Source organism: Tetrao urogallus (genome assembly GCF_951394365.1).
Source record: "Tetrao urogallus genome assembly, chromosome: 1".
Taxonomy (NCBI): Eukaryota; Metazoa; Chordata; class Aves; order Galliformes; family Phasianidae; genus Tetrao; species Tetrao urogallus.
In genome coordinates this window covers 121,783,854-121,811,581 of record NC_136813.1, presented here as the reverse complement: position 1 = coordinate 121,811,581, position 27,728 = coordinate 121,783,854, and the positions used below count along the sequence as shown (strand labels likewise).

Here is a 27,728-nt window from a genome sequence, read left to right as displayed (position 1 = left end):
CTTAAGGGAGGCTTTTCCACAATCTATATAGTGGTCTTAAACATCCCCTCTAGAGTTCAAAAAATGTAATAAAGTATAGCAGAGCACCTGGTAAGATGTTGAGGATGCATATGTACATTTTTAGAAAAGAGAATCAAGCCTATAGTAAGGCACATGTTCTGGAAATCACTCTGTTGGATCACTAACTCTTATTAAATGAGAGGACTCTAGGGATTGTATTTTCAAAGAATTGTGTGGGAAGTTCTGAATATAACTTCCACTGAAGTCAATCTCTAGAGAAGCATCTTGGTGGATTGATGGTACTTTCTTCAAGCACGGTCAACTTCAATCTAATGACTGAAGCCAATGACTTGTTGTCTGACGACTGTATTCATAGTCTGAATGAGAACCAACCATTAAAAAAAAAAAAAAAAAAAGTGTGGGAGGGAACAAGAGAGTGGTTTATGACAGTGTTTTTCCCTTCCGATAGGTTCCAGTAGATCTCAGAACATTTTAGGGAAGTGGAAAAAATGTTTTGACTTATAACTGTGATAAAGAAATAAAATGATTTGTTCAAGGTGTTCTAGTGTTCCTAGGGTTAAAACTGAAGGAGAGTGTCCTTTTTCCATGCTTTCCTTCTTTGTTCCTGAGGCCCTCAGTAGACACTGGTGATTTTCTCAGTTGAGCACAAGTTGAAAGCTTTAACAAGTTTGTTGCTCATGTGACATAACCCATGTTGATGGTTTTCATTTTATAATGGTAGACATCATTGTACGATGCTTCAGAGGTAGTCTGTGCTTCCTGTATTCACTCTATATTATGTAACTGAAGACCTTCAGTCTCTAGAGGTACTACTGCAGCATCTTTTCTCTGCAATAAATTCTAATCATGTAACAAAATGTTTTAATCTCTTAAAGTCTGTGACTAAATACAGGCAGCATTTGCCTACTTCCCAGCTTGCTGACAAAACAGCCACATTCTCTTTGGTGGCTTAGGAGACCAAGGGCATTTACTCATAAGTGAGCATGTATTCTTATGGTACTGTTGGTGCATTGTATTGGAAACAGTGCTGTCTGAATGTTGAGACCATGAATACCTCAAACTAAGCCAAATCTTTCCTTTGCCTGATCTCTCTTAATTGATACTTCAGAGATATTTCATAGTGTAGATACAGACTATATCATATTTTTCTGTGTGTGTCTTGAGTATCAAATGAATGCTTGCATTTACAAAGGACCACAAAAAACTCTGTGAGTGAAATTCCACTGTCAATTCACTTCTACTGCCAAATACACAGAGCCAAAGAATCATCTGTTATCAAGGTCCAGCAATAGTGTATCTGCTATGAAGAACTGTCATCATCTGATTTGTCTTAGCAGCTTTTAAGTTCCATGGCAATTACTTTAGAACCAGAGCAGCACTAGTGTACTAAATGTAGGTTACCTTTGAGGTCTTGCCTTATCTTGAAATGGGCATCAACAAGATCTTTGAATGTGTTAGCTGGATCTGAGAGACAAGATAGCTGTTCAGCACACTTCTGAGGCTGTCTCCCACCTCCTACTACGATGTCTTGCTTTCATTTTGTTGCAATTCTCTTTAATCTTTAACCCCTCAAGCTGAAAATTTGTAAACTGCTTTTTATTACAGAAAATGCCAGCCAAAATAGTCTTATAATTATAAAATGCAAAACAGGGAAAACACAATATGCTTTACGTGTTAAAAGTACACTGCAAACTCTTCTGAAAAGCCCTAGCATCTCTGTAGCTAAGGTAAGAAAATGGAAATTTGAAAGTGCATATTCTGCATCAGCAATGCTATTTTATCACTATGAAGAACATCTGGCCCTGTTGTGACCCTGTGAAAAATCATTCACAGAATGAAGGTTACTTTACTGCTATAACAGCAAAAGCCTTCATCACTGGATATGATGTGATGTGTGTCTGGATGTGTGTCTGGACATCCCTTACCAAAGAAATGAGGGCACTCAGCTGCCTGTTAGCTCTCTTGTTCTACCAGGCTGAGTGCTTTTCAAGCAGGCATATGGAGGAAGGTGGTATGCTGTTGAGGAGAGAGAATAGACCAGCAGGAAAAAATCTTTGGTGTAAAGGTTATAGAAGCACAAAATCAGTGACTGCAAGCCAGAATGTTGGAGGAAGAACATGCTGAACACGGAGACTGGTGAAGGAAGCTAAAGTGTGAGAGGTGAGGAATGGGATTAGGCAGACAAAAAGAAGCAAAGCTAAGTATACATGGGGATGATTGGGACTATGAGAAAAAAACATAGAAAATACTGTGGATGTGGGAAGAGAAGGATAATTAGGAGAAGGACTGTGCCAGAAATGGTGGGTGCAGAGAGCCAAAGAAAGTGCAGGGCAAGGACTTCAGATGAAAAGACAAGAAGATGATCTTGTATTTTGCAGAGGAAAAGGACGAAGACCTAGAAGTAGAGGTAGAAAGAGAACTGGTGGGTGGAGGGAAAAGAAGAAATAAGTGACAGAATTAAGAACATTTGATAATGTAATCCCTGTAATTACAGTAATGAAGTAATCTGTAAGCAGAGAAACCAAATACAAGCTGTGCAAGAAATCTTCCCTCTAATACTTCAAAACCCCTAGTGCACCTCAGTACCCATAGTACTGTCCATCTTAGATGTGCTTAGCTGTGCAAATATGGAATATCAAGTGGGTAGCAATGTAAGAGGGCAGACATTCAGGAGGTCATATAGTGGTTTAATTTCCAGCATCACTTTTCCTCCTTTGAAATACACATACCTCGCATTTGACCTGTCTATCAGAAAATATCAGGGTAAGTCCTGAATACTGCAGGCTTTCTGAGATAAGTTGAATCACTAGGCTTGATCTGTCTGAGAAAGTTTCTTGAAGAACTTAGTCCCCCATAGCTACAAATCCAAAATTTCTTGTGCTTGTGTCAGTCAGCAGTCTCCTGGATTTCTTCTGCAAAAAAGAGAGCCCCAAAAGACTTTGTTTTAGCTTTGCAGAATTAAATCCATTGGTCTGCAGCAGTGACTTTCAAACTATAATCTGAGAACCACAGGATCCATGGATGGAATTTATAAGGACTGTTGCTTAAAGTTGTTGCAATTGCAAATTTTGTAGATGTCTGAAAATTGGACGTCCCTAATGGGCAGGGTAAAGATACTCGGAGGACTGGGGACACTTCACAATAAACCGTTCTGTTACAAAGTGTCTGGTTCTACAGAGCCACAGTTTGGTATCTGAGTGTATGCTTTTTTTAATGCCCTTTGGATTCTCTCTCTGTCAAGGGTCAACCCTTCTGACAAAACTCAAGTGCCCCTGCCCCCTGGAGCTCTAGATTTCACTTCCAGCTGGGATATGCTGGTAATCCTGATACAAAATCTTCTAGCTGTATAGTTGTTGATTTCAGTTGTGTAAATCCAAACATTAGCTGGATACTATAAATAGGCAGGATGTGTAAAGAGGCCAAGTTGAAAATGTGCAGGAATCATGCTTTTTATTCCTTTAATGCAACCCTGAAGTTGTGCTATGTTTCACCATGTATATAATATTTTTCATCTGAAAAGGAAACAATAGTCTTGTGCTTGGTGAGTGTAGTAATTAAGCAGACATAATGAAGCGTTGGATGTTACACTTCAGAGAAACAGATGTGGGAGGATGGGTAAGTTTTTCTCAAATTTTCTTGGTCTTAGTGTTTTCTTGGAGATAGTTTTCTGCAAGATTGGGTAGAGAGCAGAAAAACATCTGTTTCATATTATATGATGGTTGTACTTTGGCAATGGAAAAAAATGGCACTTAAAAAAAGGAAAGAAGAATAAAAAAGAAAAGCTTGGCAACTACAGAATGGAGCAACAATTACAAGAACTATCTCAAAATTCCCAGGATTTGTAATTTATTTTCCACGCATGCATTTTTCTGATGTTGCTGAAGTTAAGGGAGTGAGACAGAAGAAATTCAGTAGGATTTTACAAAGTAGAGCTATCTTCATGAAACAATCTCCTTTATTCAGGTTGCCCCCACAGCAGCTGTTTTGATTAACATGTGGGTGGCAGAAAAAGGGACAGGAAGCAGGACTCAAATGTTCAATTATAAAAAAAAAAAAAATGGAGATCATTATTTTTCTGCTGTTTTCTTCAGTAGTGAAGACCGTCTCCCCCTTAACTGCCACTGTCTATGGGTACAAGAGAAAAATAAAATCAGTGCAGATGTTTTTCAGAAACACAGCCATGTAAAGTATCTTTGTGATGGGAGAGGGGAAAAATACTTCAGCAATATAACAGCACAGATTGCTGTGTCACCTACTGCATGTTCCAATATACTTTTTTTCTCTTTATACAAGGGATACTCCAAAAGTAATGCTTCCTATTTTATTGTGTCGGCCCATAATATCAGATGCAGATGCTAGTGGTATGGCAGTAGAGGCTTAACCTTAACAACGATATTCCATTATATTTTGTTGCCATTCAACATATGTCAGCAGAGGGGTGGACTGACAAATTGGTGTGACACAGAATTGTGTCTGAAGCAACAGTATGGAATTGAATTTCTCCATGTGGAAAAAATTGCATCAATTGATGCTTGCTGGATGTTTATGGAGACCAAACAGAGGATGTTTGGTGCAGCGAGGCAGTGAGTGCTGAAACACTGCAAAACAATGTGTTACCTCTACTGGTACAGATTTTGATGTGTACAGCATGCAGACTGTTGTTCATCACTGGCAAAAATGTTTAGCTAGTGGTGGTGACTATATTGTAAAATAGTGCTTTATAGCTAAAAGTTTTCTCTACCAAATAGTGTTTCGTGCTCTTTGTATCCACTGCAGTTACCACAGAAATAAATGGGAGTCATTACTTTTGGAGCACCTATATACATTCACCCAGAAAATGCTTTTTACTTGCTTTTTTTTGTTGCTGTTGGTGGAGGTGTTGATTGGCTCTTACATTGTTAGTGGTTTTTTTTTTTTTTTTTTTTTTTTCCTTTTTAATTTGTTATTATTATAATGTTAAGATAGTGTAACTCCTAACTGCAGACCTGTGAATCTACTCCTGTGGTAGACAGTTTCACTTTTGGGTAAAGTTGGCCAGAGCTGAGGGTGCCATCTGTCTCATTCAGACAAGACAGGGGGGTATGACGTGCAAGCATCCTCTATGTGTGCAATAATTGGTTCATCCTATTGAGCTGTTTTTTATGTCCTCTTACGTGTATAGCAGCATGTCTTAGCATTTACAATACTGGGAGCTAGAAATATTAGGAATCATGTACTCCCAAGTTATTCAACTATTGAACTGACTTGAAACAGAGCACTGAAACAAAATAAGTTCGGTGTGATTTTTAAGTGAAAGCTAACGTGAAAATGTGGGAGCTTGAACCAATGGAAACACATTAAATTTAAAACAATTTTCAAATGTAGTGAAGAAAAAAATGGTGTTTCTGGTCTTGAAATTCCTCAAGGACACATTTTCTTTCTGAATCATGATTTAATTAGATTATATTTTATTAAACATTCTTTACAAATTTTAAAATACTGCTATTATACATGCACAAAGGAAAATCAGTTTGAAAAATTTTGTGTAGGCATTCATTGAAGTCAACCACAAAACAGGAACATTTAATACCAGTTCTCAATATATATCTAAAGTGCATTATGTTACAAAAAATAGAGAAAGTCAGCAGCACCAAGATACGTTCACAAAATAAATACACAAATCAACAAAATAAATTAGGGTAAATGTGACAATAATAACTGTCTTAGCCTTAGCCAATAAAAATTAAAAAAAAATAATAAAAAAAAAAAAAAAAGGAAAATTCACAATAACCAAATGTGCAGTTTCGGAGAGCAATGGGACAAAAAGGTTTTATTCTGAGCATTTACAATATTTACAGGTAATAAATATTTTAATACTTCCCATATGTTCTATGTTCACTATTACAGAATACTGCAATATGTCTTCCAAAGTTGTCTTGCTGAAAATATCAGCGCCTCCTGCAGAGAAAAAAAAAAATGGAAAAAAACAAAACCAAACAAACATTAATTTTTCACTTTAAATATATAGATCCAATATTAATAACAAGAGTTACTCAGACTATAGTGAGTGCACCTTGGTAATAAGCATTTGCACAAATAAGAGCTGGTTAAATGTGCACTACAGTATTAGATATATTTTCAAAATCTATTTCTTTCAGTGTATCTCAGCTGACAGTATGAAGACCCATAGTTTATTGACTTGGACCATCTACTCTGCTATGCTGTAATCTCAGACAAATAGGAAAGAACTTTGGTTTTCTGTAGGGCCTTACAAAATAACATTCCTGAGTGCAACAGGTAGAAAAAATATATCAGTCTATAATAAATATATCAAGGGCGTATAGTTGAAGAATTGAGAAATTTCATTTGAGGATAAGAAAAATAAATTTCCTTTTGAACATTCTGGCAATCACATCCCTCTTGCATAAGCAGCTTGGGCATTGGCTGGTTTATGATTAGAATTGTCCCACAGGATTATTCAGTCTCTCTTTCTCATGGTGAGACCACCAGACAGACAGGGGTCTGTTCATCGTGGATTTGTGTATTTCTGAACTGTCATGACCATGAGTTCAACATTGTTGAAGTCAGTTTAGGTCTTAAAGCGAAGAGATCCTTTACAGCATGTCTCTTTAAGGAGTTTAATAAAAGAAGAGACTTTATTCCTGAAACTCTCCCTTTCTGAGCCAAACATCTAGGACTGGAAAGAAAATGAGTATCCCATGTTAGGCCATGACTCCTGTTGCACTCAGACAAAGATGAAAAATTCAGTGTCAGCTGTATACAGCCCTAAGATTTGGGAGCTTTCTAAGGGATGCTAGTGGGCTGGTGTGAGTTCTGTAATACTCCTTTCCTTGTGAGTATGGGAGAACAAAAGCAGAGCCTGCTTCTATCTGGCGCACGTAGTACTTGCTCTACATTATTTCAGCGCTGCAGGAAACGCTGAAGGGTTGGGCTTTTTTCCCTTCTGCTGCTGTGAACAGCACATTTCTGTAATGCACCTTGGTTCCCTGGGAAACAGCTATAGAGTGGAATGCAGACTATAGGACAGAGTGTGATTCGCTCTGCTTCTGGATGGATCACTGAAGCTGTGGGTAGCGTTCCACATGGCAGACGTGTGTGGGCGTGAGACACACACAAAACAGCAAATCCTTGAGAGTTTAAGGGGATATTTTTATGTTCACATTGCAAGGGAAACTACATTTAACACAAGGGAGTCTGCTCGTTTGAAAAGTTTCTTAGGAAATTAGGTAATAACAGTTTAATTGAATTGGAATGGGAATAGAGCTAGAATGTTCATGAGAAAGAATTTTTAAGTGCCTGGAATGGAACTACTAGCATGAAGCTCCTCAGTGATTAACTAGGGTAATATTAGGATGTGTTCAGGCTGTAGCATAACAATGGCACAGTTCATACAGCATGACTGTATATGTGTATCTGCACTGCACAGGGCTGTTTTTAAGAGGGTGACATTTTCACTCTGGCTTGAATTCTGGTCTTTATTGTAGAGTTTAAGCTAAACCACAGCTCAACAGTGAACTTTGTACTAATGACTACTTACAAGATATTTTCTGTGATTTTGCCTCTGATTGTCTACATTTATGAGATAGTTTTCATAGTAATTAAAAGTTTTGGTCTTTTTTTCTGATCTAAACTCAAAATTTTGGAACGGAGATTGGGCAGAGAGTTGGCATGAGGATTTTAATTCAGCCTATAGTATAATAGCAGGAAGGAATAAGATGTACAGGGGAAAAACAGGCTACTACACTATGCATATCCATTTCTTCATTGTAAGGAAGTTATGCTCCTGCTGAGCTGAAACTAGTAGCATGCTACAAAAACAGTTTTTACCAATGTAGTATTTGGATATCATGTTCACATGATCCTTCCTTGTACAGCACCAGCAAATAGAGGAGAAGATCCTGATTTAGTTCAGCATTGCTGAGGAATCAACTTCACCAAAACTCAGTCATCCCTCCATCTAAATTGCCCCCTATGTGCCAGTAACAGCACAGAAAACTGCACTGAACCTGTCTCCCTCTATCTAAAGCAAAGACAGGAAGTTATGTCTTGCATTCATTTAGATCTTAAATCTTTTGTCAACCTTCAGGGATAATTGTAGATTCATACTTGAGCTGGGCAGAACCAACATAGTATACTCTGTCCTTGTGAAGGAGGAAAAGTGTTTTCCTGTTTCATGGTTGCTCTTTAATTTTTTTCAATTAAATATCTACAGTAGTGGGCCTCTAAAGAGGCCTCTAGATTCCTAAAGGAATTTGCTTCTGTAATGTCATAATCTTGGGCATGTTGGGCAACAGTACCAAAAAGGTAAAGTCAGGATTCCAGCGTAAAGCTTACTGCCTTCAGTTATTCAATCATGACTGAAACAGGAAGACTAAATTCAGACTACTGTCTAAATTCAGGTTTGTATCTGCCATTCTCTTACAGCTCTTTGTGGTTGTATACACAAAGAAATAGTCAAATTGCCCACGGGTTTTTTTTGCTACTATCATGATCTCTATGTGTTGCAAACTCTTCTGCCACCGCAGTTCCTTAAGACCTACTGAAAGTTCAGATATCTCCTGACAGGAGTACCAGAACGTGCCTTCCTTAGGCGACTGTGACAAATCCATCCTCTCTTACATCACTAATGACTACTATAGCCACACTAACAGGTTTGTGGCCAGGGATGCTGAATGACTGGCCTTGGATACCAGTAACTTGTGTAGATGCCAACAGAAGTTGAGACAATAGAGTATGCTGCAAAAAACACCCTCTGAATTCTAACAAAAGTCTGAATTTTATAAGTCTCACAGCTGGCGTCTCTTTCTAAGGGACATCCTGTGATCAAGTGGTATTTCTGTTGTGTCTCTTTGTGCCAAAGCAGAAGGAAAGGAGACAGAAGGGTGGGTTTTCTTTGTTGTTGAGAATGAAAACACTTGAGGATAACTGAGGAGATGATTACTTGGCCTTGTCCACAAGTGTACAGACTTCAATTAAACTGAGATAACTGCAAGAGGATGAGTCACTTGGCGCACCTCTGCTTGAAACTTCAGTACACCTCTGCCCTAAAAACCCTTTATTGTCATACATGAGGAAAGCACATCTACTTCCAAAAGTAAGGCTCAACATTTTTCAGCAGCCGTATAATTGTTTCACAAGCTAGTTGAAGTATGAAGCTGAATTAAAAAATTCTAATTGCATGGAAAATCTTGTGGCAAAAGACTGGTCTGCACCGTTTGCAGACATTAGCATGAGGATTTTTCCATTTTCTCTTCTAAGATTAAAAAGTAAAATGAAAAATATAAGGTAGGGACAGGAAAATTACCAGAAAGGGAAAATGTTGAGAGAAAAGAAAGGAAATTTTGTCGTTTTATAAACGCAGAGCCTTAATTAAAACTCAAAGTTTTCAGTCTGTGGTGGCCTGAGATACGAAGTGAGAAACACTAGGAAGTCTTAATGAATTTGATGTGCTTTCTTTCAGCAGAAATAACTGTTATTGCTATACAGTTTCTAAAAGCTCGTTTTGAGAATAAGCAGTATACTAGAATTTTTTGCAATCAGAAAAGAAGCCTTCATGGAGTGTATACTATATGATAGTGACTCTGTCACCAGAGGTAAAATACTTACTTTCTGGTGCAGATTTAACAGTGGGAAGTGGAAAGGGTTACTTACCTTGACACAGTGCACAGCTGAAAAACCCATTGCGTACCTATGGCCATAAAGATGTGCTACTACTCCAAATTCAAATAATGCCTTGACCTCACACACAGAAGGGTAAGAATTTCAGTAAATGTATGATATGCATGTGGAAAAGATATAGCGGAATTACCTTAAAATATGGTTATGTGTAGTAATGGAGTTGTCCAAGACTGGGCTCTCAGTTACATTGCTTCCATACATGCCAGAATTTAGCCAAGCTGAGCGAGCTCGCCTCTTTTTCTTCTCTTGTTCCTTACGTTTTCCAGGCTTCGCTTTCTTTTTCTTCCCTGATACCTTCAGGGGCTGCTCCTTATAGGTCTGTGATTTGTTTGTCTCCTGAGTTAGGTATCTGCCCTCATCTTCACTGCCAAATCGGACAGGGTAGTTCTTTGTGTTGGTAGCAGGCTTAGGATTAGGTGAGACCTCTGAAGTTGCACGGATTTCTGCAGTGTTGACACCTTCAATTAAATTTTGAAGGAATATCCTTCTTCGTAAGTCTTGGATTGATTTGCCCTTGTCATGCAGTAGCTGGTGCTCTGATACAGCCCGTTTGCTGAAGAAAGAGAGGAACAGAAAGAGACATTTATGATTTGGTGACTGCCAAATGCTTGGCAGCGATCCTCTCTCCTCTAGTAGAGACCATGCACCAGATCTCAGAGCTGGAGACATCCAGTGAAATCACACTGCTGGAGCAAATCCTGATTCTCAAAGTAGCTGCTCCCTACAGAGAAAGGAAAGACCTAAACTAGTAATAATTCTCAGCTGACTGACCACACATCACTGGATGTGGGGTTGGATTACTCACTACTCAGTTCTAGGAAAGCTTCTAAGTTCTTAATATATCACACTTCAGGCAGTAAAACCAGGAAGGTAGTTTCCAGAGATTGGAAAACTACAGCATCAGGTAATGGAATACAGCAGCCAAATAAGAGGGAATAACAAGTTTTGAAGCCAGAAGCTGTATTTTTACAGCATCATTCTAATAATTTTCTTCTGCACAGTCACATACTTAGTAAATATAAATAAATGCATGAAAGCGTATTTCAGTTCTAAATTTAAATAAGTACAATTGTAGGAGTGTAATGGAAAAATGTTCAGATTTGGGTGCCTGAAACATAAGCTCTTCTGTCCATAATGAGCTATCCAGAGAGGCAGCTTGCTCAACAGCAGTGATGAATATCAGCCGCTCATGTTGATTTTGCTACTTGGTCACTTACGTCTAATCACATTTTTAGATGTCTTCATGGCATTCCATTAAAATGTGAACTTTATGGGACAGACTCCTTGTCTTTGCGAAGTTTTACGTTAGCCCTCCAGAGCATTTTGGTTTCAATAAGTCTCTGGTATTCTTTCAAAGTTCATGATATTTTAGTTCACTGATCTCTTTCTAGATTCTAGAGGAATTAGGAGATGGTTATAAATCTGTCTTTCAGAGATTTCGTATTGGCAGATAAGGCATAAAGTGTCTGAGGAAAGAAGATATAAGTGGCACCTGGATAATAAATAACTGTGAAAAATAGTCTTTTTTTCTTGGTGTGGGATAGATGCACAGCTGCACTGTGAACCACAGAAAGAGTGCAGGCTGGGATTTTAGTAATGTTCTCATGAACACTTTAATAAGTTTATCCTTCCAATTGTCCTACTTCAGTGTACTGAAATTGGCTACGTATCCTCTCATCTTGTATCAGGGTACTGTATGTGACTGGATTCTTACTGGCCAAAGAAAATGTATTCATTGCCTTTCCCGTCGTGTAATTATTTGGTCAGCTAGTTGAATACATAGCTGTTTCTGAGCACTGGTAAAATGGGAGAAACACACAAATGTCAGTGAGCCTGCCTGCCTTCCTTCCTTCCTTCCTTCCTTCCTTCCTTCCTTCCTTCCTTCCTTCCTTCCTTCCTTCCTTCCTTCCTTCCTTCCTTCCTTCCTTCCTTCCTTCCTTCCTTCCTTCCTCCCTCCCTCCCTCCCTCCCTCCCTCCCTTCCTCCCTTCCTCCCTTCCTCCCTTCCTCCCTTCCTCCCTTCCTCTCTTCCTTCCCTCCTTCCCTCCTTCCCTCCTTCCCTCCTTCCCATCTCTAATCATCATGCAAGATTTCAAAACGTAGTGGACAATGATGGTGTGCTAAATGGTTGGAAGTGTTCTGTAATAAATCTTGCAGAGTCCCTTTAGATTTGTGATTTGACCAACATTAGAGCTATTTGAATTTGGTAACTTCATGTAGCATGGGTTTAAGAGCATCCCTTTCACTATTTATCTTTGTAAATTTGCAATTTTGTTAGTATCAGGTTCAACTGTTTAGTTCAAGTGATACTGCATCTCCATTACTCCACATAAAATTCAAACACTTCTCCCATTCTACTGACAGATGGCTGTTTTTGAAGGAAATGATGCAACCAGGATACTTGCTCAAAATCAGGCTTATGTACTCAATTTTGTGAGCACACATTTGGCCAAAAATTGTCTGTGATGCTTTAAGTGTCCCCAAATTAGATGAACATCAGATGATTTCAGGCCTTAGGGCAAGTGCTTTATGTCCTCCAACTCAATGTTTCCAAGCAAAAATGCAATACAATAATACTAAGCTGAACCCATATTGTTTTATTCTCTTCAGTACAGCTGTGGCCATTAATGTAAGCTCAAGATCTCTCCCAGGATAGTTTTTTCTGACCAGTTCAACTCTTCAATAGCCATCTCTAACAATCTTCTCATTAAGGTCAATCTGATCTGCAAGTGCACCAATAAAACTAGCACCTTAGTCTCCTCTGAATACTACTTCTCTGCTCTTTGTCAGGCTGTCCATGGTGGTGCACATTACTGTCCCAGCTTCAGTAATCTATTTTCCCAGAATTTTTGCATGGAAAATGCTCTCCTTCTCCTCTTTGCGTCTGTAAAAACATGCAAAACCTTTGTGATTTACTGAGACTAAAATAGCGCTATTTATCACAGACAGCCTAAAGCCACCCTGATCCTTTAAAGGTTATTTGGTCAATTTACCCTCTGTGACAAAATTCTGAATCTCTAAAGCCTGTTATGAAAGTACTCTCAATTGAAAAGCTTTTCCATTTTACAGAGCTGAAGCCTAAGTATTTAGTTCCGGATCACAAAAGACAGTCAAAGAGCATTATACAATCTACATATTGTGCAAGTAGGCATTTCCAAAATAATTCTAAGACTGACATGTGAAGGGTTAGTGTGCCAAACAGGGTGGGTTTCTGTTTAAATGTCTGTATGATATTTAGCATCAAGTCTGTCCCCAAATAATGATCTGCTATTCCAGATAATTGCATAACATTACACAGTGTTACATTTCATATGACTTTTATTACTCAGCCAGGCTAAAGGATTACATTTTGCCTACCAATTTCCTTTTTATGCTCTAGATCGAAATATCCCTAAACAGAGAAGACATGGCAGATATATATCTCATTGACCTTCTACCTCCTTCTACTCAATTACTTGAACAACTCTTTTGTTTATAAATCAGGGAAAAATACTTGCCCAAGACTGATGTAAGAAGTACTTCATACTGCAGATATCAACAATATCTCACCCCCCCACACCAAGCAGGAATGTAATGGAAACTGAAATGATTGCGTTCACATGTCAGGGACAATATGTAAAAATATTAGACTGTTAGGGTTAAGATGACCCACTGGAGGTTCCTTCCATCCTTCTATAAGAGCATCTATCATTCAAGGAAAAAGATTCTGACACCAAACCAAGTACAGTAAATACTAAACTAACTCATGAGAGGTGCTTTTGAGAGGATGGTGATGGTTTGTATTTGAGCAGAGTGCCCAGATTAACCACTGTACCCAACTACACTGTGTGCATATGAGACCTAATGTCTTGTGGGAGAAACATTAGAAAGTCATTCTGACTTTAAGCATGTGCTTTCAGATAAGCTGTTCTGTTCAGGCACATTTTTCTTCTTTTTTGTTTTCTCAGTAACTAGAGTCACCAAGAAGAAACGCTTTTCAAGCAACAACTTGCTATTTCAGAATTCCTCTTCTTTAACTGTTATTATCCTTGACTGTTCACATTGAATCTGATCAGCAAAATAACTGGAAAGGATTCAGTCAACTCACTATCTGGGTTTTGCAAGACAGAGCGCCCTTGCCACTGGCTCCAATGGTTCAGCAGCTTTCATTCCCTATCTCGGAGTTATGAAAAATATTTTCAACAGGTTTGGGGACATGGTGCAGCAGCATTTGGGCATGCTGATAAAAATATAGAATTTCACTTTGAGACATTATTGGGTTTCTCAGAAGTTCTGTAGTAACTAAAATATTTCCATAACAAATAAGCCTGGCAATCTTCTCTTGGAACAATTTGATATGGCTTTCCTTGAGAGATTTTTCTTAGCAAGGCCTGGAGAACCAAACTTGTTTCATTTTGACTATTTTTGCATGGCTATAAGAACATGCTCTGGTATTCTCATTCACTACTGGGTTAAGCATTTTAATGAAAACAAACCTATATATTATATCTGTCTGTATGCACACATACACACATATATATAGACTTAAGTGAGTTATTAGCCATTAATTCTAGGAATGGTTTGTGGTGATATTAAAACAGGACACATGTTTGAGTGTGGTGTCTGTGTTTGTGCTGTACCCACAAACAAAACAATGTGAATGCCACTAACTAACAGCTAACTGGTTTCTTGTGCATGTTTTACATGCCATGGCAAAGAGGTGGCTGAGTAATATGTTTCAAGTGTTTAACTTCCACTTTTTTTTCTCCCACAGCCAGGATGGAATCGGGTTGTTGGGAAGACCTCTAATCCTGACTTCTATAAACAAATGTTAGAACAATGCTAAACTCTCTCAAGAAGAGAAAGATTATTTCTCAGCAATTTTTATTTTTTACAAATTTGGCTTATATCCAGTTCAGAGTTTCTCAGCATAGGAAATACAGCATTTTAATGCACTTCAATTATTTTAGGATTTTATATATGAAACTGAAGATTTGATCCTCTGGGTAGACAAAGATTATGCTCTTAAATGAAAAGAAATAGCTCAACGGTGGCTTTCAGGAATAGAAAACAGCTAAACACTAACAGATTTGGTAGAACACATTGTAGCACTAGCAGCAACACGATGTTCTACACAATTTGCTGTAGAAATTTGCTTGTACGACATCGTATTAGCTGTCTGCTTGGTGCCAAAGTTCAGGTGTGTTTGAAGTCGCTTCACCTGGTGGATATTCTTGTTACTTAAACAAGAGAAGAAGTGATATTTGAAAATTTTGTCCTTATGGACGTAACAAAACAGTTACAAGGAAACCCATGTGAAATTGCTTGCTGTGTTATGTTTCCCCACATGTTGTAACTGAATTTTCTAACACTCTTTCTGTAGCCCAACTTCCTTCTGAATTCCGTAAGAATATAGCCCTCCACAGTCTGTCTAAAGTGTTTCTACTTTAAAAAATCTGATGCAAGCCCAATAAGAGCCAGTGAAATACACATGTAAGGCAACTGCTCCTGCATCAGCTCAGTGGTTTCTCTTCTGTATTTTGCTTAGGATATATTAGTATGAGCCATGATGATTATTTTGGAAGGAGCAAAAGGATCGTTTCCTGAAGAGAATCTCTTAAGTTACATTATAATTTGTCAGAAATATGCTTTTGCTTTTAAGTCATATGTTGGACTCTCTTTGAAAAATAAATAAATAAGTAGCAGAAGTGCCAGTCCAGATAGTGTTCAGTTCCCCAGTTTCACGATGGCTGTAACTGATGTGCATTTTCACTACCCTTATCGATACTGGCTCTGTGCCAGCACTGAAGTACATGGCATTTCGTACTACCTGCAGAACCGGCAACAACCCGTTGAAACGTACAACTCCCCTCAGAAATGCAAAGAGGTGCACCAGCAATAGCTCACCTCCGACAAGCGTGCAGCTGCACGCTGCTCCCCGCCGGTCGGAGTCCCTCTGTGCCGGTATTGCCTTCCCAGTACTCTGTCAGCACAGAAACTTCCCCGAACGTCCCTTGCCATTGTCTCAGCCCAAACCGAGCCCAGAGCAAACTGAGGCAGGCAGCCCAGTCCACAGCCATGCTTACCAGGACTCCCCTCAGCACCCCCGGGGTCCCGGGCCCTCCTCACCCACACCCTGACCGAAAGAAATTTAGGTAACTCACAGTCTGCGGCTGATCCCCTCTACCGATCTTCCGTAGGAGGGCACAGAATAACTCAGCAGAAACACCGCGAAACTCCACTGCTGAAAGAGTTTCGTGAACATCATATCCTCCGGGGCTTAAACCTGCAAGGAAAGGAGGGGTCAGTCCTGAGCGACACATGCGCGGGCTCCGTCCCCAGGCAGTCCCTTGCTGTCAGTTCTGCCAGCTCGCAAGCTGGGAAGGATAAACAACTTTTGGAACTCTTCGCAACAGCTCACTTCTTCCAAACTTTGCTCCCTCTCTCGCCTTTCCTTGCTGTCTGCCGCTCGCTCGCTTCCTCCCTCCCTCCGTCCGTCTCTCCGCCCTCTCTCTGTCTTCGGCCTCCCGGACGCAAGATCTCCCTTAACACTAGTTTAAAAAAAGTCTAGCTCGTATTTGAATCGTGTTAAAGAGAGCGTCCCCCCGAGCAGTGTTCAATTCTAAGCTGGAAAGCGGCTGTCCCAAGGCTTTATGTTACAAGAGAAGCCCTCTTTTCTAATAAGGAAAGATTTCCAAAAGTCACCTCAGCTCCTATTGTAAACATACACTCACACAGGTCCAGGCGGGCAGAAAGTCACTTCTCTAAGTATACCTCTGCAAAAGTCAGATTCACACCCTCTGTTCCTGAGAAGTTGCGTTCTCACTGTGACGAACGCCCCGAAGAAAGTAAAGAGCTCTGCCCAGCAGTTCCATGTCTAAGCAGGGCAGCGCGGTGCCGCCCGGGGGTTGGTAGGCACGCGAAGCCTCGCAGGTTGGAGGCCGCGATGCTCAGGCGGCCCGGGGCAGCCCGCGGGAGAGCTGCGGGAGCACGGCGGACTTTGCAAAGAGATGGCGCCCGAGGAACATGTGCGGAGCCCTGTACGTATTCGCAGCCAAAAGGGAGGCTGGAAAGCAGCACTTCCCGGGACCGGGATCAAAAGGGAGCAGAGAAAGGGAAACACCCGACAACACAGGCACGCAACAGACCCTGAGCGCTCCGGCCAAGCAATCCGCATCTTCTGCAGCCGAACTTTTTCCTCTCTCCCTTTCCCTTCCCTACTTGGTGTTTACCCTCAGGTCAGCACCTCCCCTGCCGCAACACGAATCCTCCATCCGAGGGGCAACTTCCAGCTCAAGCCCCAAAACCCAGTCTAGGATCCTTTCCACCTTTCCTTTCTCACACCTACCGTTGTTCGTCGCAGTTCCTCTATTAGCTGGAGGGCTGATTCCTAATGATGTTAATTGTACGCTAGTAAAGGCGGGGAGGGGGAGGGCTGGGGGGGAGGGCTGGGGGAAGGACTCGGTGTCTACGAACACAAGCGCTCTTGGCCAAAAAAGTAAGTTAGTGGAAAGTTTTCTCCTCCTCTCCCTTTCGCCTTTACTTTCTTCCCGTGTGGAAGTGGCTCCCGACAGAGAGATTCATCCCCTGGGTCAAGTAGCTCTGCAGGGCGGAAGGGTCAGTGGGAGCGGGGCCAGCCCGGAGCCCCCTCGAGACCCGGTCTATCCCGTATCCCTCGGGACAACCCCGCGTCTCGACACCCAGTTTTCCATCTCTGGAAAACATTTACGTAAAACCAAAGTTACCACAGTCCTCCCTTTTCTCCAGCCTACATGAGCAAAGAAACTGCCCCTGGCCCTGCTGAAGCAATGAGAAAGCCAAGGAACCGCGGCGTGTCCCATTCCTCTTTTCCCCTGAGAGCTCGATTTACAGCAAAAGCTTCTCCTGAGCCCTCACAAGCCGTAACAAAACGCTGAGGTGTGCCGGGTGGTAGTTTCTGCTCATCCTCTGCCCACCGTCAGGGATGCTTTCTGGGAAATTTTGTGTGCAAGCAGAACATTTTTATACCTGCAGGTTATTTTACATTAAATGGTGCTTGCTGCCACAATAAACCCCCACCTCCTTCACCAAATTTCATAGCATGCCAGCAAATGAAACCAAAAACATAAGCACTGTAACAGAAATCATGTTGAAAACATTAAATCGTTTCTGCTGTAGATAAATTCCATGAACACCTGGTAGGCTATAAAAGTATGGGTAATAAGCTTCTTTGAATTATACTGTCATTTTGACTAATTAAAAATAATTGTGAAATTCCTTGAGAACAGCCCCCCCCCCCCCCCCCCCCCCCCCCCATTCTCATAGGTCTATTGCATTAATAGTAAAATGTCCATCTGATATTTTTAGAATTCCCTTTCCCCCAGAAATTAAAAAGGAAAAAGAAAAAAAAACAGCTACCCTTACAGATTCAGGAAAAACAAATAGTCTTTATAAAACTGGAACACTAAAGTTTCTTCAGAATTTACTACTTCACCTTTTCCTTGAGTTACAGCCCTCTGTGCCTCTCAGAGATCACCTTGGCCAACAGTGGTTAATCTTCTCAGCAACTGCTTCCAAAGTTATGTTCTATCCTAAGGAAAAAAAGAAAAAAAAAAAGAAAAAAAAGAAAAAAAAAAAGAAAAAAAAGAAAAAGAAAAAAAAAACCTTTGAAAATATATGCAGATCTGCAGACTTTTTAATCTGCCTGCAACAGATTAGAGCTTAATAAAGAGTTTTAAAAGCAGATGCAGGTGCCTTACTCCCTTGCTGCTCTTTTTATTATGAAGAACAGAAGCTTCTCCCAATATATATAGCAAGGGAGACCCTTCTCTATTGCTTTTATTGAAAAGACTGAACTTGTGACATCACTAACCACCTTCCTATGGCTGAGTTTGCCTCATCTTGCCTCAGTGGGCTTGGAAAAAAAAAAAAGAATAATCTATGGTTTTGCTAACATGTCAGGAACTAAACAGTGCCAAACCCTTTTAGACGGCTTACTATCACATCATGATCCCATGTCCTCCCCCCCTCCCCCCCCGCCGAACCTCGTTTGTCATCCACAAAATTTGCTCTGCACTTTTCTCCTGCCACCTACACAAATGCCTAACCCGTGAGCACACTCCTCCCAGTACCTAGCCTCACCGCAAGCCTGAACCTCCTCTGGTGCAGGACTTGACAGAACTCCCCCTCTTCTCTTGTCTGACACCATTTTCTCCACTCCAAAAAGGCCTGATTCCGTGTCCGGGCGCCGAGAAGAAATGGGGCTCAGGTACTTGCCGAACTGTGCCCCGGTGCTGTTCCCTTCACCCCCATATGGATGTGCCGGGGAAGAGAGGATGAGGCCGGAGAAGAGGAAGGGCCAGTGGAAAGATGCTTTGTCACAGGTGTGGGGTCGGGAATGGTGCTAGGCGGAGCTATTTCCATCCCCACATCTGTGCTGAAGCGTCAATCTGCGCATCCAGCACCCCTATGAGACAATGAGATTTTGGAGGGATGCCGTGCTTGGCTTCTGTCTCCTTTTTCCATACGTATAAACAGGCATAAATCAGCTTGCCTATGATGAAGTTGACCTGCTAGGTTGGCTCGGACGGTAAGTATCTGCTTCAGGTTTGATACGTAGTTCCTGAGGGGAGATTAGGGCCAGGGGCTGTGGGTGGGTGGGTGGGCGGGCTCCCCAAACGCCACTCAGGATCGAAACTTCCCCTGAAACCAAAGCAGACAAGTGGGACAGGTTCAGGTAACTGGGGAGGAGTCGCAATTACAGCCCGAGAGAGACAAAAGGAAGTAAATGAACCCCCCCTCCCTCCCCCCCGTCTGGTGCTCAGAGGCAGGCTGAGTTGTCAACTCTGCAAACTCCCCATCCCTCACCTTTGTGGAGTTCTGCCTCTCCTCCTTCTCTCTTGTTTTACTCGCAATAAAGCATTTTCATCATTTCCCCTCCCGGATTTCTTTAACCTCAGTTGCACTCGTCCAGGGCTTCAGTTCAGACAGGGAATTTAACCTCCCTAGTCTTCCCGGGGTGGAAAAAATGGTGTTCAGCAAAACACAGCCTTACTGACTGCCTGAGAGTCTGGAGGGGAAGGGAAGGGAGAGTCAGAGCAGTGACTGCTGGCCTCGTCCTGCGAGGACCAGAAATTCCCTGTGATTTACGCAGCCCCAATCTAGCAAGGTTCAAAGCCAGTGAAAGTAGCTATCGAAGAGCATAGTGCAAAGTCACGGCATTTTTTTCAAAGCTCGCAGGGTGGTCTCGAGGGTGAGCCTGCTACACAGCTCAGATTGCAGATTTAGGTGGTCTGTCTAGCACACACTCATTCTCTCTCTCAACCTGTTATCGTACCGCCCTGCTATCTGCAGCTCCCACGAACTCTGCTGGGCTGTCAGGTGTGACTAACGCCTTAGCTGGTGGCTGGGGCACTGCAACTGTCTGGGTGAGGACATTGCTTCGAGAAAGAGAAAACCGTTTTCTCCCCATCAACAAGTCCCAGGCGTGTCGTGGCAACCCATTCGTGCACAGTAATCCTCTTTATTAAACAAGGATAGAGTATCTGAGCAGTACTGCCTCTCCCACCCCAGAGGCAACCGGAGGTCCACAGCTCAGATATTGACACAACGAGCCGTTTATTTAGACAATATGCATTTAATTTAACGCATTCAAAAAAAAAAAAAAAAAAAAAAAGGCTGCGTGGAACTGAACAGAGTTTTGCCAAATCTTCCGTCTGGTTCCTAGAATCCAGTAGACACCGAAAGGAATAATTTTCAAATTTGAGGGCAAAGAGTCAGCTATTAATTCATAAAGTCTGTCCTACTATATATAGCCCAGCGGTGCTCGCGGCTGGCATCCCGCGGCGGCGCAGGCGGCGGAGCCTGGACGGGCTCCAGGGCCCGGGGCGGTGAAGTGCGATCGCGGGTCGGGCGGAGGCAGGCGAGCAGGCAGCGAGGGAGACCGCAGCCGGGCCGGCCCAAGTGAGCTGTCCATGGTGGTGCCGGGAGCCGCCTGAGATCACCACCCGCCGCCGGCCGTCGGCACAGGGCTGCTCCGCGGGTTCTGCCCATGGGGCGCGGCGCACGAAAGGCTGTGGAGTTGGGTGGAAGATCCTGGATTCGGGGCCCCGCTGAGGTGCCGCCTCCGTAGGGCTAGGGTCTCCCTACCCGGAAGAGGAATTGGCTGTGCTTGCCTTCTCCATCTCTACCTAGGGTGTCTTCACTTAAACTGGAAACTGTAGGGATTTATTTTCAACTTTCCTTCCAAGGAGGCTCACAAATATGCCCACACCATGTGCTTTAAATGCTAACAGCAACCCTTCTTTCAGTAATTCATGTATTTTAATTTAGTGCTCTGAAACCGTAAGCTGTTCAACTCACTTCTTCTGGTCTCCAGTTTTAAATATATCTTAACATAGATAGGGATGTTTCATTTCTTCAATTTTCTCACCTAGTATCTATTAAATACCAGCAGAAACAAATGTGTCTAGCCTACCCAACTTACACAAAGATATGACCAAGTTGGACTGGCTAGAGAACAAGAATATAATTTGAAGGATTGTGGGAGAGAGAAGAGAGAAGTTTTGCAAGCTCTCTTGCAAGCATTTTTGCTCAGTGTTGGAAGAAATCCAGCCCTTTTCATATTTTTTCTTTCTGAGAGAAGACAGACTCACCTCCTGCCTTGGAATAGCTTAGTGGTGAGTGTACTCATCTGGGATGTGGGACACCAGAGTTCAAGTCCTTCCCTTCTCTGATTCAGAGCCCTAACCTCTGGACTGTTGGCTTCTCTTAGTTCCATCCCAGTTCTAAAAACCTTTCCAATTATATTTGTATGAATTGGTATTTTCCAGTGGGTGAAAATGAATGTTTAGTTAACTGTTTCTAATCTAACAGTTATGCTGAGCAGCCTCAGATTTTTGGTTAAACAAGAAGAACTCATGACTACAATTGTACAACAATGAAACAGAATTGCAGGCTGTGAAAAGAAGTGATATGTTAGGGAAAAGGGAGGACTGTCTTCCCTGATGACATGTGGTAGTGTGGTTTGAGCTTTCTTTGACTTTAAGTTTGTAGTTTATTCGGATAAATTACTTCTCTGTAGATACATGGGGCTAGTGTGGTAAATGGGGCTTTCCTTAGATACAGGGTTGTTTGCTTGGTTTGTCATTTTGTTCGTTGGTTTGTTATCTCATTAGCAAATGGAATATAAGATAAAGTTGCACCTAGGATCATATCTAGACTTGTTTGACTTTGCAACTCAGAAAATCAAGCTGCCTTTCTATTCTGGGCTAATGAAAATAACTTGCTTGTTTGAAGCTCTAGGTGTCATTCATGGATCTGAACAGCAAGACACCATAATACACTCTACCACTATTGACTATGATTTCTTAAATGTGTATCTTTGCATAATGCATTTTTTGTTTGTTTGTTTCTTTTAACGTTAATTTAATTATTTTTGCTCATCTCCAACTTGCCTTTTAGGAACATTTTTCTTCTTTCTTTTGGTTTTAAAATATACAAATGACTGTAACTTTTGTGTGCATTGTCTGCTTTGACTCAAACTTTCTTTGATAGTTTCTTTGCTCCTGCACAAGAAAAATATTAGTCACCATTTAATCCCACATTCATTTCATTTCCCTAATTCCAATGCATCAAACTGCAACTTTCAACTTTTCCCAGAAGTCATGGAATCTTGTCACTGAAGCTAAACTGATTCTCTTCATTCACTTTATTTGAATGGTGGTCGGAATGGCTAGTCGTTTTCCAAATTTTGCACTGTGTTTTTAAAGACATAATATCCTGTAGGATGTGAAGTCCAGACTGTAATAAACATGGTGGAATGACCACCTTGCTTTGAACAGATCATGCACAGTAAAATGGAGCCTGTAGAGCTGCCCATGACGTCAGATTGGAAAGCAGGAGATGTGAGAGAGAACATTTTCAGAGGATCTACAGTTAACCCTTACAGGTTAAGGTTCTAAATTTATTAGCTTATCAAATACTAAATTCAATTAACTTGAAGAAATAATAATAAAAAAAAAAGTGAACTATAAAACTTATATATTAGCTGTTATTTGTGTTAGAAGGTGATTAATCTGCTTCTTATATCATTCTAACATCTTGTCTTGCGCTGAGACTAATTTCTCTATCCATCTCTGGGTTTCAACTCATTTTAAACCAGAAATTATACTCTGTGTTTTGTCTGACTGATCACTGGTGTTCTCCTGTGTGGTCTAAAAGATATACCTGTATTTCTTAGAAATACTGATTACTTTATTTCTGCCAAACAGTTTTAGTGGCTGTGCAAAGGTTACAGGAAGTTGATAAAGCAATATTAACTTCAGCAAGCTGAGATGATGAAGTCTAATTTTCTGCTAAAAATAAAAAAGAAGTTGGAATTTTGGCTCTCACCAGGACTAGACATTGACAGTCAAACATCCTGGGTTCTGCTGCCCTTACTGATGTAACTCCACCTTTTGAGCCCTTAAGATGACCTCAGTTTTATGCAGGTTCCTGAGCTGACAAATGAAGGAACGACACACCTTAGTTTTTTGAGAGCAGCTCATTTAACTCAAGAGTGGCCTCTATAATCATGGCATATGTACTAACAAAGGAAGCTATACTTGGTACAGACTGAGGACATCTCAGGGAAGAATTTGTATGTTGTTATGCTGACAGGACTGAAATCTAAGGTTGTAATACAGAACCTTGACAAAAGGAGGCTGTAGTCATCATTTCAACCTGCAAGTTAGAATAGCAGCAAGTATTTGATACCTATTTCATTGGAAATATTTAGCTTTCTTAAATGCTTGGAAGACTACCAGATTTGAAACAAAATCTTTAAGTGGCGTTGGTTTCATTTTCTCATTGTTGTCCTGAGACAGGACACGAACTGAGCTTTCTGTCCGGCCAACTGTACCCTCTCAAATGAGGTATGCTCCTGCAATATAACAAGCATGGCTGAAGTAACCAGAAGATGTCTGACTGTGGCTGCTTTCTAGAAAGTGTGACGAGCTTCTTTCTTTTGACTCTGAATAGTGCATCTGTTTTGAAATGATGCATTCACACATCTATAAAAGTCTCCTAGCCTTCCTATAATGAGTTAAGTCATTGGGCATCTGGCTACTGCAGTCTTTTCCAGCAAGACTTCTCAGACCTTAGTCATAGCAGAAATTCTTCACAAGCACACAGAGCAGACGGATTTTCCTTGATTTATTCTTTTCTATCTTTGAAAACACAACCTTGAAACTCCTACAAATACCTCACACGACAACAAGTAGAGCAAATGAATGGGGGATCTGAAGGATCTCACCTGCATGGAAAGACCCAGGAGAGGTATGTCAGATCTGATTAAATCTGTATAGCTTTTCTTTAACAAGCCATGAAACCCACAGGCATGAATAGGAGAAAATTGTGCAACAGGTGATGAGACTTATCAGATGTTGTTTATCACGTATTGCCTCACAAGATGCCTTTATCCCGCTTTCACCAAATATCACAATTTTTGTAATATCATGCCAAAATGTAATTCATGATAACAGCTGCTGTCCTGTCACAAAGACAGGGTCTGTTGGACTCATCATTTATGAGGTCACAGTCACTGTCAGGCTGTGTCAGATTCTCCCTCAGCCATTTCTTTGAAGATACACTCATAAACTCCTTGCATGAAATCAACCACTGTGCAGTCAGCATAAAAGGCTGGGTTGGAGTGGGGAAGGAAAGGAAATGAATGTTATTTTAGTGACTCCAGATATCAGAAGTATCAACAACCCATGCTGGGAAGGCCATCTGCATACTATGCAATCTGTCCTGCAAACTGACTCCCAGCAGGTGTCTTTTAATCAAGTTCTCCAGGTGCTTGTTTGTGAAATACTTAGTTTTTGAGGGACACATGAGCAGTCTGTGCAGTTCTCTGGAAACCTGTACTCATTAGTAAGTAGTGATGATGTTCTTGTCAACACCTATAGGAAAGCCAATTTGTACTAAATTATTTAATCCCTGCTCAAACAATGATGATCCTATTTGAGTTGCAGGTGCTCAACTTCAGGCCTGAGCTTGTGTAAGTTGTTTACTTGCTATGTCTGAAAATGTATTTACTGAAAAAAGTGGAAAAATGTGCATGCAAGACTGCACAAAACACTGTCACTGTTAAATTTTATGGTCTTTTTCCATAAACATGAGAAACATGACTTAGATCGCCTCACTAAATTTTGCTCTGAGCAGCATCTGATCCTCTAAGATTCTGTGTAAGTTCTATAGAGCATTTGCAGAATAGATAGTATCTACAGCCTACAAATGAGCACAGGGGTTCTGCTGTGTTTGCTGCTATAGTACCTGTGATGCAGAGAGCTTCTACTTCACAAACCAATTGAAATACAAGTTGCAACAGGGGTATTAAACAATCAAGAAGGCAGAGGAGAAATACAGGACCAGTAAATCACAAATCTATTTGAGTTAGTTTTACATAAGTCCAGTCCACTGCCTAAAAGTCAGAAACTGCTGGACATCAAGACAGAAGTAGTTTCAAGTCGAATTTAAAGTTATGTAAGGAAGCGTCTTAATGGCATATGGAGAGAAAACAGAAGGATGGGGAATAGGTTGGATGAACAGGCAAGAAAAGCTGGCAGCGCTAGTACAGTGGAGGTGACAATACAGCAAGAAATGAAAAGCCAGGCAAGCTGCAGTTCAGCCATTATGAAATTTAAAAGGAGAGATAAAAGATGTTTTCTCTCCTTCTTTCTGTTATTTCTTTTCATTTTAGGGAAGAAGCGGGGAGCAATCAGAAGGTCACATATGGTATAAATTATATGACTGAAATAACTAGCAAAGAGGGTGATTTGGGCAATTCTTTGGGAAGACCAGCTGGAGAGCAGCTTGTAGTGGATGAGGTTTAAGAAGTAGGAGTGAAAAATCCAGGTGAAAGTTTTTGTAGTTAGGCTACACTTTGGAGCTGTTGAAAGAGGAAAATATTTGAGTATAAGCCAAATGTTGGAAACATCAAAATGCCCCCCAAAAGTTTAAATAAGTAAATAAATAAAATCAAAACTCATTATCGTGGATGCGAAGGAATACTTGGTAAGACTGTTATCAACAAGGAGAAATAATTATCTTTCTTGTTTAGCTTTAACTCAAGCTTATCCAAGTAACAATCAGAATGTAAGATAGAACAATATGGAGGAAATTTCATGCATCATTAACCTGTAGATAGTTTGAGAATGAGAAAAGATTCTGTGTCTGTGTCTGCCTCGTAGTGCAGGTCTTGATCCATATTTCAGACTCGTAGGTCTTCTAGTAATGAGATTGCACAGTAATCATAGTGGAAAGCTTCAGAATCACAGAATGGCCCAGGTTGGAAGGATTATGAATCTCCAACCCCCCCGCCACATGCAGGGTCACCAACCTCCACATTCAATACTAGACCAGGCTGCCCAGGGCCCCATCCAATCTGGCCTTGAACTCTTCCAGGGACGGGGCATCCACAACCTCTCTGGGCAGCCTGTTCTCAGCACCTCACCACTCTCACAGTAAAGAACAGAAGTTCTGACATCCAACCTAAATCTTCCCTCCTTCAACTTAAAATCATTTCCCCTTGTCCTGCTGTTATCTATCCTTTCAGGGAGTTACTCCCCACCTGTTTATAGGCTTCAGACCTGGACACATACTCCAGATGGAGACTCACAAGGGCAGAGTAGTGAGGGACAATCCCTGTCCCTGCTGGCCATCCTTCTTCTGATGGAGCCCAGGATACCATGGGCCTTCTGAGCCACAAGAGCACACTGCTGGCTCATGTTAAGTTTTTCATCCATCAGGACCCTCAGGTTCTTCTCTTCAGGGCTACTCTCAAGGACTGCTTCTTCCAGTCTGTATCGATGCCTGGGATTCCTCCAGCCCAAGTGCAAAACCTTGCACTTTGCTGTGTTGAACCTCAATGACAGCTCCAATGAAGGAGCACAATAGAAAGCCCAAAGAAAGGGAAGAAAAGAGAAAAGACCATCTCGATAAGGCTCTAAATAGCTAGGTGAGAAACATAATGAAACATAATGAAACATAATGCCCAGTCAACATGGAATTTATAAAGGATGTTGCTGAATAGACAATCTAAGCAGTTTATGAGGTGTGCATAGAGGAGCAGTTTGGGGACGTAGTTAGGAAAGAGGTAGGAAACTCAACTGAGAGCTGCATTAGTCAACAGAAGAAGATAAGTTCAAATTAGGGACAGCTGCGAGTAGTATAAATGAGAAGTACTTTTTGATTTTTTTGGTTATTGCAAAAGGCATTCCTCTTTATTTGAAGGGAAAAAGAGAGTGGGAATGTTGTCAAGTATGAGTTGTGTAATTACTTGAACTTAACTATGTACAGCATAATTAAAACAGTACTATGATTTTTTTATGTCTTCTTTTACACCATTCATATAGGAAATTTTGGCAAGTGCAAAGTTCGTATGTATGTAATTATGCTTGTATAATTTGATTTTTATGAGGTACTTCAACCAACTTAGCTGTCTTGCTACTTAACATATTTTCAGTTTTCACATTCCTGATCTTATATCCTGATATAAAGAATATGTTTTTTTTCTTTGTTTTTCTCTCTCCTTATTCATTTATTTATTTATAATTTCCTTAGATATATCATTCTCCTTTATCATTGCCTTACTTGAGTAAGACAAATGAATAAGTAATAAGTTTTCCTTTCTACATTTGCTTTTTATTTTCTTTCCCAGATGTTTCTACCCTGTTTTATTTATTTTTGCGTACAGATTAGTTATACCTCTCTGCTACAATATCAACTGTAGAAACCTCTTCAGTTTTGTACTACTTTCATAGTAATTCATGTGGAAGACACTGAGTTTTCAAAGTTGCTCGGAAGAGCCAGACCAGACAGCTCAAATTGACCTGCAACAAATTTTCTCGAATATCAGCTAATGTTGATTGTTTACCTTATCGTCTGTACTGTAAGGTTCCCTAAGAACATTGGCCGAAGGACATAACCGAAGCTTTTTTGTGCTTCTGCCACTATTTCCAGTGTATTGCTGGAAGCACTTTATAAATCATATGATCATGCCTTTGAGCAACAAAACTCTACATATAGAGTG

At 40.9% G+C, this 27,728-nt stretch overlaps 1 protein-coding gene across 1 annotated transcript; it reads right to left on the bottom strand.

The window, feature by feature from the left end:
* Positions 1-5,901: 5,901 nt before the first annotated feature.
* PTHLH (parathyroid hormone like hormone) lies at positions 5,902-15,944 on the bottom strand (the record flags this gene model as incomplete). Its single annotated transcript, XM_079541328.1, is given in 5 exon segments — positions 5,902-5,958; positions 9,673-9,774; positions 9,776-9,803; positions 9,899-10,252; positions 15,841-15,944. Coding segments are annotated over 5 exon segments (645 nt in total).
* Positions 15,945-27,728: the final 11,784 nt, after the last annotated feature.